We start from the raw sequence: 14128 nt of genomic DNA on the forward strand, positions 1-14128 counted from the left end.
AGAGTCTTTATGGACCTGCCAAATTTCCATAGCCTTCTGAGGAATTAGAGATAACAAGGTGTATAGCTGGATGAACACAGCAGGACGAGCAGCATTAGAGCAGCAGGAAAGCTGACGTTTCGGGTCTAGACGCTTCTTTTTATGAAGAAGGGTCTAGACCTGAAACGTCAGCTTTCCTGCTGCTCTGATGCTGCTTGGACTGCTGTGTTCATCCAGCTCTACACCTTGTTATCTCAGATTCTCCAGCATCAGTATTTCCCACTATCTCTGAGGAATTAGAGGCATTGATGTGCTTTCTTGACTGTACTATCAACATGGGTGGACCAGGGCAGATTGTTGGTAACTGTCACTCCCAGGAACTTGACTCTCTCGACCATATCTACCTCAGCACCATTGATGCAGACAGGGGCGTGCCCTCCACTCCGCTTCCTGAAGTCAATGACCATCTCCTTCATTTTGTTGACGTTGATGGAGAGATTGTTGTCTTTACATAATGTCACCTACAATGGTGGTGTCGTCAGCAACTTGTAAATGGAGCTAGTGTGGAATTTGGCCACGCAGTCACGAGTGTATGAGGGGTATAGTAGAGAGCTGAGTACACAGCCTTGCGAGGCACTGGTGTTAAGGATTACTATGGATCAGGTGTTGTTGCCTATCCTTACTGATTGTGGTCTGTTGGTCAGGAAGTCAAGAATCCAATTACACAGCAGGGAGCAGAGATCTAGGTCCCAGAGTTTAGAGATGAGTTTGTTTAGAATTATGGTGTTGAAGGCAGAGCTGTAGTCAATAAGTAGGAGCCTCTACATAGGCATCTTTGTTGTCCAGATGTTCCAGAGATGAGTTTAGGGCCAGGGAGATGCCATCTGCCATGGATCTGTTGCACCAATAGGCAAGTTGTAAGGGATTGAGGCAATCTGGGAGGCTGGAGATGATGTGAGCTGTGACTAACCTCTAAAAGCACCTCTTAATGATGGAGGTCAGCGCCACTGGGCAGTAGTCATTGAGACACGCTGCATGATTTTTCTTTGGCACTGGGATGATGGTGGTCTTCATGAAGCAGGTGGGCACTTCAGATCATAGAAAGCTCAAAATAACGTATTATTTCAGACAAATGTGGCCATCGTTAATGCATCCCACACTCAGGGCTGCCCAACGAACCCTCAGCCATTGAATTCATGAGGGATAATAAACACAGTAGCCAATTTCAGCATAGCAAGATCCCACCAACCAGAATGAGGTAAACAATTGAGTACTTTTGATCCTAGAAGTGCTTTTGTTTTTGGAGAATTACTGGCCAATTTTCCTATCAAGGCTCACACTTTGAATTTTAGATTAGAGTTTGTTTAACTTCAGTTTGATTCCATTCAAATATCACAGTTTACTCCTCTCATCAATATGGTTGCGAATTACTGCATTCTTCGAAGAGACATCTCTTGAGTCATAGATTTGGGAATAGACACCATTGCGGGTTGCAGAAGGAAGTGGTGTGGGAAGTTATTTTTGAGAGCTCATATTTCCATCGTCAGGAACAGCTGAGAGAACAGCTACATTCCCAACAACTGGTATCTGTGAACTTTGCGTGAGAAACAGCAGAGTGAGAGCGAGGGCTGGACAATGTTCTACGTGATTGACGTGTCTGAATGCTGTTACCCCAGTCTGGGCCTTTAACAGTGCCATGGCAAAATATTTGTTGATATTTCATTGCGTTACTCACGTTATGCTCACATTCTGTGTTCTGTTTCTAGAATAATATCTCAATTAAAGTAAACTGTTGAGGAAGTTCAAATGAAGATAATGTTGTTTTAATTATTGATAGCACACAGCCCTATTTCAGCAACAACGTTTGGCAGTACCATAGTTAATTTTCCTTCTTCAGTAATAAATTAGCTACATCCTTGGTCAATGGAGCTCTTCCTTAGAAGATGAGGTAGACCCAGACCCATGGTTCCTGGGACTCCTTTCGGAGGCTTGGGTTTTCAGTGACTTTGGCATTGGTCTGTGACTCCATGCGGTTTTTTTCTTCGGCATTGTGGGGGTCTGCCCGGGGATCCCAACAGGTGGGGGTCTGGTCCTCAAGTTCGGAGTTGTGAAACGGACTAAGATGGATTTTGTCTTAAATTCTCTTTTAACATTAATATCTTTTTTTATTACACTACAGTGGAAGGGCTGTTATTCTGACCTTTTAATTCTTTACTTTTCTAATTTATTACTATGATTTTGTACTTTTGCAGGTCTGTAATGTTGGAATTTTTTAATTTTAAATTTTTTCCTAAGAATTTGGACTCAGGAATCTGTACCCAGATATCTTTGTACCTGAGATGGTGCCATAAGTGGCGACTTGTAAACTTTTCACTGTACTCCTGTGAGTACATGCGACAGTGAAGCTCATTCTAATTCAAATTCAAAAACAAAAACTGAAATTGCTGGAAAAGCTCACCAGGTCTGGCAGCATCTGTGAAGAGAAAAATTAGAGTTAATGTTTCAGGTCTATTGACCCTTTCTCCAAATTCAACTGACTCCATTCCGATCTTAATCACATTCTTTTCCTTTCCGTCCCACCTGTAGCTGTTGGATTGCCCATCGTGTCGTTTTCTACATCAGCTGCGTGAGCTATTTTGTGATCATCTTCCTGGTGAACATAGCCATGTTTATCGTGGTGTTAATGCAGATCTGTGGAAGGAATGGCAAGAAAAGCAACCGTAACATGAGGGAGGAAATCCTGCGTAACCTGCGAAGTGTCATCAGTTTGACCTTCCTGCTGGGGATGACCTGGGGGTTTGCGTTTTTCGCCTGGGGACCGGTGAATTTGGCTTTCATGTACCTGTTTGCAATCTTCAACTCGTTGCAAGGTAACCCCAGTCTAGTGGACATTGCTTTGCCCCTGGCAACTATCCAGCTAATCGGAGAGCCAACTTTCCAGCCAATCAGCACTGTTTTCTCCTGTTGTATAAATTGTTGTGATTGGTTGAAATATGGCCTTGTCCGGATTAGTGCAAGACTAGAATCCTCAACTACATGTTTCCCTTTTCAGCAAGATTCAAATTCTGTACTAGTGAGCAAATATTTTCATTCTATATTCATCCAACCATCATCCATTGTATAGCAGAACCCTTCATAACCATCTTCATCCAAATATAACCTATGACCTAACTTTGAACAGTTTCATTGAGCAGGGAGACCTTGGGGTTCAAACATGAACATGTGTAATAGGAGCAGAAGTAGACCATTCGGCCCTTCAAAGCTTCTCCACCATTTAACAAGAACATGGTTGGGTTGTTTGTTTTCCCACTTCCACATTCCCATCTATTCCCAATAGCCTTTGATTCCTCTGCCCAACAAGAAGCGACCTAGCTCTTCCTTACCAATATTCACTGATCCTGCCTCCACTGCTTCCTGAGGGACAGAGTTTTAAAGTCCTCTGAAAGAAAAGCATTTGCTCTTCACCTTTGTCCTAAAAGTCAGACTGGTAATTTTAAAATGGTGTCCATTAGTTCTGAACTCACCCACAGCCTTTCAATGCCCACCATTTGGGATCTTACAAACTTAATCAGGTCACCCCTCAATCTTCTAAACACCAGGAGAAATGAACCCAGTCTGTCCAATCTATTCTCAGAAGACAACCCACTCATTCCAGGTATAAATTTAGGAAATCTTCTCTGAACTGCCTCCAGCACATTTACACCCTACCTTAAATAAAGAATCCAAAACTGTACAAAGCTTTTTGGATGTGGTCCCACCAGCGTCCTGTTTAACTGAAGTATAATACTTTTATATGTTAAGTTCTTCTTATATTAAATGATAGCATCCCTCTAACCTGCCTTGCTGTACCTTTTGTGAGTCACGCACTAAGATAGATGCCTCAGACATCTGTAGTCATTCTCCATTTATGTCACATTCTGCTCTTTTTACTATTGCTGCCAAAGCAATTTCACATTTACCCCCATTATATTCTGTCTGCTCTTTTTTGCACACTTGCTTAAACTATCTACCTACGAGTCTGCATCCTTGTTATGTCATCCTCACAGTACACTTTCCTGTCTATCTTTGAGCCATGAGTTGTTAGGATGCCCACAATATTGTTAGACAGGGAGTTCCTGGATTTTGACCCAGCGATAGTGAAGGAACGGTGGTATATTCCTATGTCAGGATGGTGATTGGAGGGGATCTTGAAGGTGGTGGAGTTCCCATGTATCTACTGTCCTTGTCCTCCTAGAGGGTAGTGGTCATGGGCTTTGAAGGTTCTGTGGAAGGAGCCTTCGTGATTTGTTGCAGTGCATCTTGTAGATGGTACACACTGCTGTGACTGTGCATTGGTGGTGAAGAGAGTGAATGTTGAAGGTATTATTTGGGTTACAGGTATTAATAAACAGCAGAATGGAATTTAAAACCAAAGGTATCATTATTATAACCAAATAAATCACAGACTAGACCTCAGCTGGAGTATTGATGCCAATTCTGAGCATCATTCTTTTAGAAACTGTAAAGGTATTGGTAAAGGTAGAGAGGAGGGTTCCCATGGGATGTTACCAAATCAAATGCCAGGCAATGAGCATCTTCAATAAGTGACAATCTAACCACTGCCATTGATATTTGATGGTGTTACTGTCACTGAATCCCCCACAATCAACATCTCTGGGGGGATACCATTACCAGAAACTCAACCAGACTCATCACATAGAAAAGCCGGTCAGGGGCTAGGAATACTGCACTGAGTAACTCACCTCCTGACTCCCCAAAGCCCGTCCACCATCTCCAAGGCACAAGTCAGGAATGTGATGGAATACTCCCCACTTGCCTGGATGGGTGAAGCCCCAACAACAGTCAAGAAGCTTGACACTATCCAGGACCACATCTGCTTGACTGGCACCACATCCACAAGCATCTACTCCCTCCACCATTGATGCTCAGTAGCAGCAGTGTGTACTATCTACAAGATGCACTGCAGACATTCATCAAGATCCTCAGACTGCACCTTCCAAACTCACCATTGCTTCCATCTAGAAGGACAAGGGCAGAAGATACTTGGGAACGCTGCAAGTTCCCCTCTGAGCCACTCACCATCCTGATTTGGAAATATATTGCTGTTCCTTCACTGTCACTGGGTCAAAATCCTGGAATTCCCTCCCTACCTCACATGGACTGCAGCAGTTAAAGAAAGCAGCTCACCCCCACCTTCTCAAAGACAACTAGGCCGGGCTATAAAAAATGCTGGTTCAGCCAGTGACACCCATGTTTTACAGATGAGTAAAAGAAAAGAGGGTTTTCTGTTATGAGGAGAGCTTGGAAAAGTTCCTCCTCAGAACAGAGAAGGTTAGGAGGTGACCTAATGGAGGTTCTGAAGATGAAAATAGGCTTTGATTAAGAAGAAATGTTCCTTCCAGTTTGTTTAGTCAATAATCAGCGATCGTTGATACAAAAACATTGGTGGGACACTTAGACGAGAGTGGACAAGAAATGTTTACACTATCTGAAACACTTGACCTGAAAAGATGTTGGGAGCTGATGTACCATAAATAATTTTAAAAGGGAGTTGGATGGGTAGTTGGAGACAAACTGGCTAATTTACAGACAACATGTGGGAATTAGCAAGATAGCTTCTTCAAAGAAGTAGCATCGCATAACGGGCTGAATGGCTCCCTTTTGTGCTATAAGCTTCTGTGAGTCCATGATTGAAATCGATCTCCGTCTACAACTTCTCAAGCCTCTTGCCTGCAATGAATTCCCTTACAAAGTGAATAGTGCATACTGAGCCTGAGGAAGGAGACTGTGGGAACAGAAAAGTTTAGAGACCATAATTCCAGAGTAAAGGAGTCGCAGGAAGGAAGGTAGTATACTGGGACTGGCATTTGGGACATAGAGGAATTGCTGGGGTAGAATATTTTACTTGTTGGAAGAATTTCACACCAAAGAAATTACCATTCAGTCCATCATATCCGATTCTGATTCTTTGAAAGAGCTCTCCAATTTAGTCCCATATCCAGTCATTTTCCTCAAAACCCTACCAATCAGTTCTTTACAAACACATATTCAATTACCTTCTAAAAGATGCTACGGAATCTGATCCCACCATCCCTTCAGAAAGTGCATTCCAAATTTGTATGGCCTTTATTTCCCCTTGAGCTTATTTGCTGAATAGCGTCCGCCTGGCTGCCCAATCATTTGCCAAAGGAAGCGGTTTCTCCTCTCTCGCTCATCACAACCCCTCATTATTTTGCAAATGTTTATCTTCGCCTGTAGGAGAACAACCACACCTTCTCCAATCACTCTGCGTGGTCGGAATCTTCTGTCCATCCGCCTGAGTTGTGTACATGAATGATGGCGTTGGGTTAACTTTGGCCATACTCAGTGCTCTCTGTTGTAACCGAGACCTTCTGATTAAACACAGGCTTCTTCATCTTCATGTTTCACTGCGCCCTGAAAGAGAACGTACAGAAGCAATGGAGGCGCTATCTATGCTGCGGCAAATTTCGACTACCAGAAAATTCCGGTAGGTCCCAGGTCGATTTCCATTTAAGCCTCTCAAATTATCATGATGTAGAAGCGTGCAAAGATTTACAGGTAAGGACAGAGGACCATTTCACAGGATCACAAAATTACTGCAGTTCAGAAGGAGACCATTTGATCCACCGGGTCCACACTGCTCTATTCGCTAGTGCCAATCTCTTGCCTAGTTCCTCTCTCCCTGCACCATTCCTATCCAAATACTCAGCCGCTGCCTTTTTGAACGCCTCAATTGAACCTGCCTCCACCACACTTCCAGGCAGTGGATCCCACACTTGAACTACTCACTGTGTGAAACTGTTTTCTTCTGTCATCACCCTTGCTTTATTTGTGCATCACTTTAAACCTATACCCTCTTCTTTTTTTCTTTTATGAGTGGGAATATTTTTTCTCTCTCTTGTCTACTCTATCCAGCCCGTTCATGATTTTGAAAACCTCTATTTAATCTCTTCTCAGCTTCTTCTCTCTAGGGAGAACAGTCCCAACATCTTCAATCTATCCTTGCAACTGAAGTTTCTCACTCCTGGAATTTTTCTTGTAAATTGCTCCTGCACTCTCTGTTGGTGACATTGTACACTTTTCACCGTACTCCTTTTGTAACTTGAGTACATGTGACAATAAACCTAATTCTAATTCCACCTAATTCTAATTCACGTCTTTCCTACAATGGAGCGCCCACAGTTGTACTCCAGCTGAGGTCATTTGGCCTAATGCATAGAGAAGTTGAAGGACATACAACAAAACCACAGGAATTTATCCAATCCTTGTTTATGGCAGTCTTGTCCAAGATTTCTCAAGAGTTAACATTTTGAGTCCAGTGACCCTTCTTCAGTACATGTTCTGAACGTCATTAAACAGAACATTAACTCTGCTTTCTTTCCACACATGCTACCAGACCGGCTGAGTTTCTCCAGCACTTTCTGTTTCTGTTTCAGATTTCCAGCATCTGCTGTTTCATTTCTTGACTGTCGGCTACACAGTGCCATCTGTGTGTGCGATTGAGAATCGAACCGAGTTCCATTCCTGGTGTGCAAAATGTTTGGCCTCATGTCGCTAATCACTCATTTTTAAGTACATTTCCAGGAGTTTGTCTTAATGGCCATTTCTGATGTTTCAATTCTAGACTGGAGCCGAACGATCACAAACAACACCAAGAAAGTCAGCTCCGAAAACCTGGGAAAATCACTGTCATCCAGTTCCATCGGCTCCAACTCCACCAGCTGGACAAGTAAATTTAAGTCTGGTTCCAGCTTCTTTAAAAACAGCAGCAAGGGTAAGGCTGAGAGATTCTAGGCTCTTTGCATGACCCTGCAGATCATTCTGGGACCATTACTGTTTGTTCTTTACTTTAAAATAAATGCAATCTTCGAAATATACTTTTCTTTCACATTTCACCCCTCCAGCAACATTGGACTATATTCTCCAGTCAGCAGTCAAGTAAGGATGCTCAATATTGCCTCAGAGAAAGCCACTCACAAAGATCTAGTGATCTCTGCGGTGTGCATTTCTCCTTTCCCACTTGTAGTCTAAATCTGGAGCCAAGAAAAGCAGCTCTCCAGGACTCCAGCAGCAGTGATGCTGACAGGAACATTAAGCAGCCAATTACCTTGCAGTATTCTCACAGACAGGCAAGTAGGAAGTTAAAAACACTGATTATCCTTCACTAGCAATATCAGGTTTTCGCTTAATGAAATAAATGATCACTTTTGGACTAATGAGACAGCCACATCAACTGAGAAATAGGGAGGAAATTCTTTTGTTGCTTTTCCTTGCTCAGAAATATTCTTCCTTAGCTCCCCAATGCCAGGATTCCAATACTTGAAAATAGCCTGCTGACCTTTTCAGCTTATCGCAGAAAACGTTCAAAATTGCTGCAGTTGGCTCCAGGCAATACTCAAGCATGCAAAAAACTCCAACTGTGGTTCAGAAAGTTATGTCTTCAAAAAGTGCATGACATCCAACTCTGTTGTAGCTGTAAACACCAATATGCAAGAGGCCCCAAAATAATGAAATCCTGTTTGCAATATTGAGCTTTTCAAAAGCCACGAATGTGTTTCCTGTCGAGGTGCACTGATTAACAAATCTTGCTATGTTTTTGGAACAGGATGATGTCTTCTGACAGTTTGTCCATACGCAGAGATGGGCTCCCTTTACAAGGTAACGCATGTTGGAGGTGGCAGTAGTCACGTGTTGGATCAACTCTTAAAGTCTTGTGTGTTCACATACAGGCTACCTTCCACCTTGCACACAGTATGGTCAAGATACAAAAGGAAGGCACGTTCCTTCAGTATCCCATGCAATACTGGCTGAGGCTTGATGCTTTTGCTTGACATGCCTAGTCTGCACCCTGAAGACCTTCTCCTTGGCATGCTGGGATCGTGTGGAGGTTTTGCACCTCTACCTTCTGTTTGACACAACTGTGCCTGAGCACTGCACCGTTCTCTTTCAGCACGCTTTAAGGTTTGACTTGGGTGGTGGTGGGGCAGGTGAGGTGGTTGATGGCTTTGTTGAGGGAGACTGATAGTGGTTCTCTTCCCTGCAGGGCTCTGTGCATGTTACCGCTACCTTCTCTGACCTTTCCTCCAACTGTTTGGCTTGACTTCCTTCTGCACAATGGGAGTTTACACTTCTCCCTTGGTGCTATTGTCTCGGGACTATGTCCTTATCTATATCTTGGAGTCTCGCTGGCTTGTTCTTTCAAGGCTTCTTGATACTGGCGTGTTAATGACCATTGCATGAACCAGGGCCTTATGCTTGGGGATCTAATACTTTGAAAAGGAAGATTGTGTTTTTTCTGTTGAGCACCATGTGTCTATTATAAGGTGCCGCAGTGGTGAATTAAGTAGAGTGTCTTTCAGAAAATATGATGTTAGGGTAGAGTACATGGGTAAGAAGGCATTGTAAGACAGGAGCAGGGGGAGACGATTCAGGCCCTCTAATCTGTGTTTGCCATTCAGTACAATCATGGCTAATCTTCTAATTCAACTCCACTTTCCTGTCCAGTCCACGCGTTTGTCAATTCACTGAGATGAAACATCTGTTGATCTCGAATATCCTTGTGTTGGCTCTTCCGTCCTCATTTTAGACATAGCGTGTGGTGTGTTTAGTTTGGGAGGAACCAGTAACTGTTAACCTATGGCTCCTGAAGTTCTTTGTTTATGGAGGTTTTGCTTACCTCTTCTGCTGGGCTTTTGTATCCTTATTAACAGAGATTGGTCACTGTATAATGTGATTGCTACAGCTGTAGCAGGTATGAACTAGGAGTACTTTGTTCCTTTTGGACCAGTAATTTGTATTACAATCAGCATTTTTTAAAGTAAGTTTTGTGCTGGAGAATAGAATACTTTATGACCTATACCCCAATTGCAACGTTAAATAATCACAAGTCAGCTGAAATAGAGTTAGATACAAGGCAGAGCTCCACCTCCTCTACCTCAATGGAACAGCTGAGCAATTTCCACTTCCCTGGGAGTCTTACCTGTAGCCGAGATTATGCAGTGTTCTGAGCTGTAAACATGCTTATGTTGAAAGCCAGGCCGTTGACATGACCCCATTGTCGTGGGTCACCATTAAATAGAGGAGACTTTGATAGGACAATCCATCCTGGATTCAAGCACTGATTCCACAGGCAAAGAGACTATTTGTCCAATTAATGTACGATACAAGAAACTGCCGCTGGGAAATTCTACTTGGACCTTCAACAACATTGCTCTTCAATGGTTCATTGATATTGACTGCTGCGGAATCAGTTGATTATTTGAACCAAGCTGTTGCTTCTCTTTTGCATAGTCTCAATGTTTTGTGTACATCTGTGCCCCACTGTATCAGTTTCTCAATTGTTCGTTAGCCCATTGGTTTTCACTGACCTTCACCGACTCCCAGTACCAGAAACCCCCATATTTTAAGCATTTTTTTTTTCTTCAACTCTTTCATGCGATGTGGCCACCACAAGCAAGTATTTATTACCTGACTCTTAATTGTTTTTGAACTGAACATTTTCAGAATTCAGTTACTAGACCTGAAACATTGGCTGTGCTTTCTCGCCACAGATGCTGTCAGACCCACTGAGTTTCTCCAGCAATTTCAGTTTTTGTTTCAGACTTCCAGCGTCTGCAGTCCCTAGAAGTCAGCCATTTTGCTGTGGGTCGGACACATGTAGGTCAGACCAGGCAAAAATGGCAGATTTCTTTCCCTAAATGACATGAAATCAACCAGATTTTTTTTTTCAACACCACTTTTGTGGTCAAACCCTTCCACGACCTCATACCTCCCTATCTCTTGGACCCCCCCAGCCCTCCGATGCCTCGTGCGCTTATAGTTCTGGACCCTTGCATTTTTGCTGTGCCATTGTTGGCCGTGCCTTCAGCTGCTTGGGCCCTAATCTCTGAAATTCCCTCCCCAAACCTCTCATCCTCTCTACCTCGTTTTCTCCCTTTAAACCTACCTGATTGGCAACGCATTTGGTCACCTGCCCTTCTGATTCCTTATACATGTTCTCAGTATAAAATTTAATTTGGTGATGAACCTTCAAAAAGCCTGGGGACATCTTATGACATAAAAATAAGGTGCTATCCGAATGCAGGTCGTTGTTGTCAGCTTGTCACCGTTGCACAAACAGAAGATGCCTGTGCTTTTTATGATCGACTATGGAGGCTATCAGGATTGGCCAATGGATCTTCTGGTAGGTGGGATTGCAGCCTGTGTCAGTATTGGATTGGTTGGAGTATTAGAGCCTGAACTGATCAGATTTTACTTACCCTTTTACTTACTTGTGCCCAAACATTGAACCATTTCAAATGAACTGATGGTTACTGAAAATTGCAATGAAACCTTGTCTTTTGTTGTAGGATCATTTAGATACAACACAGAGCAATGGAAATTATGTTTCAACTTTTCATGGTTTTATTTGAAAGTTGCAGGTAGACAGGAAAGTGAAGAAGGCATTTATTGGTCAGTGCAGATAGTATAAGCGTTGGGAGATCATGTTGCAGCTGAACAGGACATTGGTTAGACCACTTCTGGAAGACTGCGTGCAATTCTGGTCTCCCTGCTGTAGGAAGGATGTTGTGAAACATGAAAGGGTGCAGAAAAGATTTACAAGGATGTTGCTGGGGATGGATGGTTTGAGCTGTAGGGAGAGGCTGATTAGGCTGAGGCCATTTTCCCTGGCACATGAGGGGCATGGATAGAGTGAATAGGTTTTTTTCCCAGGGTAGGGGAATTCAAAACTAGAGGGTGTAGGTTTAAGGTGCGAGGGGAAAGATTTAAAAGGGACCTAAGGGATAACATTTTCATGCAGAGGCTGTGCGTGTATGGAATGAGCTGCCAGAGGAAGTGGTGGAGGCTGGTACCATTGCAACATTTAAAAGGCATCTGGATGGGTACATGAATAGGAAGGGTTTATGAATAGAGGGATATGGGCCAACTGTTAGTAATTTAATGTAGGCATGGACAAGTTGGACTGAAGGGTCTGTTTCCATGTTGTATATCTCAACGACTCTATGACTCTGTTTCTAGATAGATATAGAATCAATTTTACCAAAATTGATAGTACAACTTGTTTTCAGATGGAGCTAATGTTTCTATCCCCAAAGACGTTTGGAACATAGGAAAGGTAGTGGGCCATTCAGCCTCTCAAACCTGTTCCACTATTCAATGAGATCATTAGGCTGATCTGTGGCCTAACTCCATAAACCTGCCTTTGGCCCATATCCCTTAATACTTTTGCTTAACAAAAATGTATCTATCTCAGGAACAAAAACAAAGTTGCTGGAAAAACTCAGCAGGTCTGGCAGCATCTGTGAAGCAAAAGAAACAGAGTTAACGTTTTGGGTCCGGTGACCCTTCCTCAGAACTATTTATCTATCTCAGATTTAAAATTAGCAACTGATCCTGCATCCACTACCATTTGTGGAAGAGAGCTCCAAACCTCTACCACCCTTTGTGTGTAGAAGTACTTTCTAACATCTCTCCTGAATATTGAACTGATCGTGATAATTCTGCTTGCTGCCAATATGTGGAGTTGCCAAGATTCGGAAGCAATATGGGGAATAGGGTTGGAGTGATGAGTACTTTGATTTAATTCACTAAAACAATTATAACTGAGATTCACTCTCAAAATGTTACACAGTGAGGGCACCAAAACAAGCATCAAAGGCAAAAGGCTGGAAGTTTCACAATTTTGCTGGAGGCACAGTATAAACCCGGTAAAGATGATGGGATGGGTGTGCTGCAGCACCATAGAGGAAACTCGTGGTGAAAGGAGTCTGACAAATGGTGCTTGTCCATCTATTCCCTGTCCACTATCTCCTGAATCTCTGCTGCTGTTAATGGTTCTGTGTACGCTAGTTACAGGGATGGGTTGATGGTTTTAATCGCACTGGGTATCCCACTGCATGTTCAGTCTAACTCCTTTGTCGTCACATATCATAGCCTGACCGAAATTGCAATGTTAATTTGCTGCACAAAATTGGTTCCAATTGTGTTCGTTTAAGACTCATAAAGCCACAGCAACAGTGTGAAATTATGAGCTAGGTTTTGGCAAACTGGGACAGTGTGCAGTGGCAGGAGAGGAGTCATTTACAGAATAATTGATCAGGGACTCTACAATCAAACCAAAGTAGTACAAAGAGAGAGCTTAATGGGGTGAAAGATCTATTTTTGCCCTCACTTTCCCACAGTCCTAATCAAAGACAGGGTTCAGAAGGTAGAGTAAAATTTCTTTGCTTGTAATGACGTGCTCCCTTCCCTGAACGTGATCTTGTGCACACATTATGTCCTTGTCCATTCCAGTCTGACTGCCAGGTTAACGGTGTCTTTGTTTTCCCACCTCAGGAGGCCTCTTTGCGGCTGTGACATCGTCAAAGTTTGACCATCTGGATGCCCATCGGGAGCCTGTCATTCCCATCCATAACGCCCTGGACAAGGTCACATGTCAATACCCAACCCACTCCAACAACTTCTACAAGAACATCATGATGTCCGACAGCTTCTGCCACAGCACGAAATTCTGATAACCAAAAACACGGCACACACAAGCAACAAGAGAGGAATGCCCCAGAGGGAGATGGGCCCCAGCCGTGTCTGTGTGTGTGTCTGTGTGTGTGTGTGTCTGTGTGTGTGTGTGTGTGTGTGTCTGTGTGTGTGTGTATCTGTGTTTGTCTGTGTGTGTGTTTGTCTGTGTGTCTGTGTGTCTGTGTGTGTGTGTCTGTGTGTGTGTGTTTGTCTCTGTGTGTGTTTGTGTGTCTGTGTCTGTGTGTCTGTGTCTGTGTGTGTGTGTGTCTGTGTGTGTGTCTGTGTTTGTCTGTGTGTGTGTCTGTGTGTGTGCGTGTGTGTCTGTGTATGTGTCTGTGTATGTGTGTCTGTGTGTCTGTGTTTGTGTCTATGCGTATGCCTGTATTTGTCTCTGTGTGTCTGTGTGTGTGCGTGTCTATTTGTGTGTGTCTGTGTCTGTGTGTGTGTTTTTATGTGTGTTTGTCTGTGTCTGTGTGTGTGTTTTTATGTGTGAATGTGTGTTTGTGTGTGTCTGTGTGTGAATGTGTTTGTGTGTGTCTGTGCATCTGTGTGTGTGTCTGTGTGTGTATGTGTTTATGTGTGTGTGTCTGTGTGTGTATAAGTGTTTATGTGT

General features: G+C 43.2%; 1 protein-coding gene across 2 annotated transcripts in view; it reads left to right on the plus strand.

Annotated features, from left to right (window-relative positions):
* adgrg6 (adhesion G protein-coupled receptor G6) overlaps nt 1–13677 on the plus strand; it is a 123086-nt gene extending 109409 nt beyond the window's left edge. For both annotated transcript variants that reach the window (XM_048601078.1, XM_048601079.1), the window contains exons 24-27: nt 2566–2849; nt 6386–6487; nt 7625–7774; nt 13336–13677. In XM_048601078.1, coding sequence (XP_048457035.1) covers nt 2566–2849; nt 6386–6487; nt 7625–7774; nt 13336–13514 — 715 coding nt within the window. In that variant the 3' untranslated portion in view covers nt 13515–13677. The remainder of the gene's footprint in view (nt 1–2565; nt 2850–6385; nt 6488–7624; nt 7775–13335) is intronic.
* Nucleotides 13678–14128: the final 451 nt, after the last annotated feature.

Source organism: Rhincodon typus, chromosome 9 (assembly GCF_021869965.1).
Source record: "Rhincodon typus isolate 14 chromosome 9, sRhiTyp1.1, whole genome shotgun sequence".
Lineage (NCBI taxonomy): Eukaryota > Metazoa > Chordata > Chondrichthyes > Orectolobiformes > Rhincodontidae > Rhincodon > Rhincodon typus.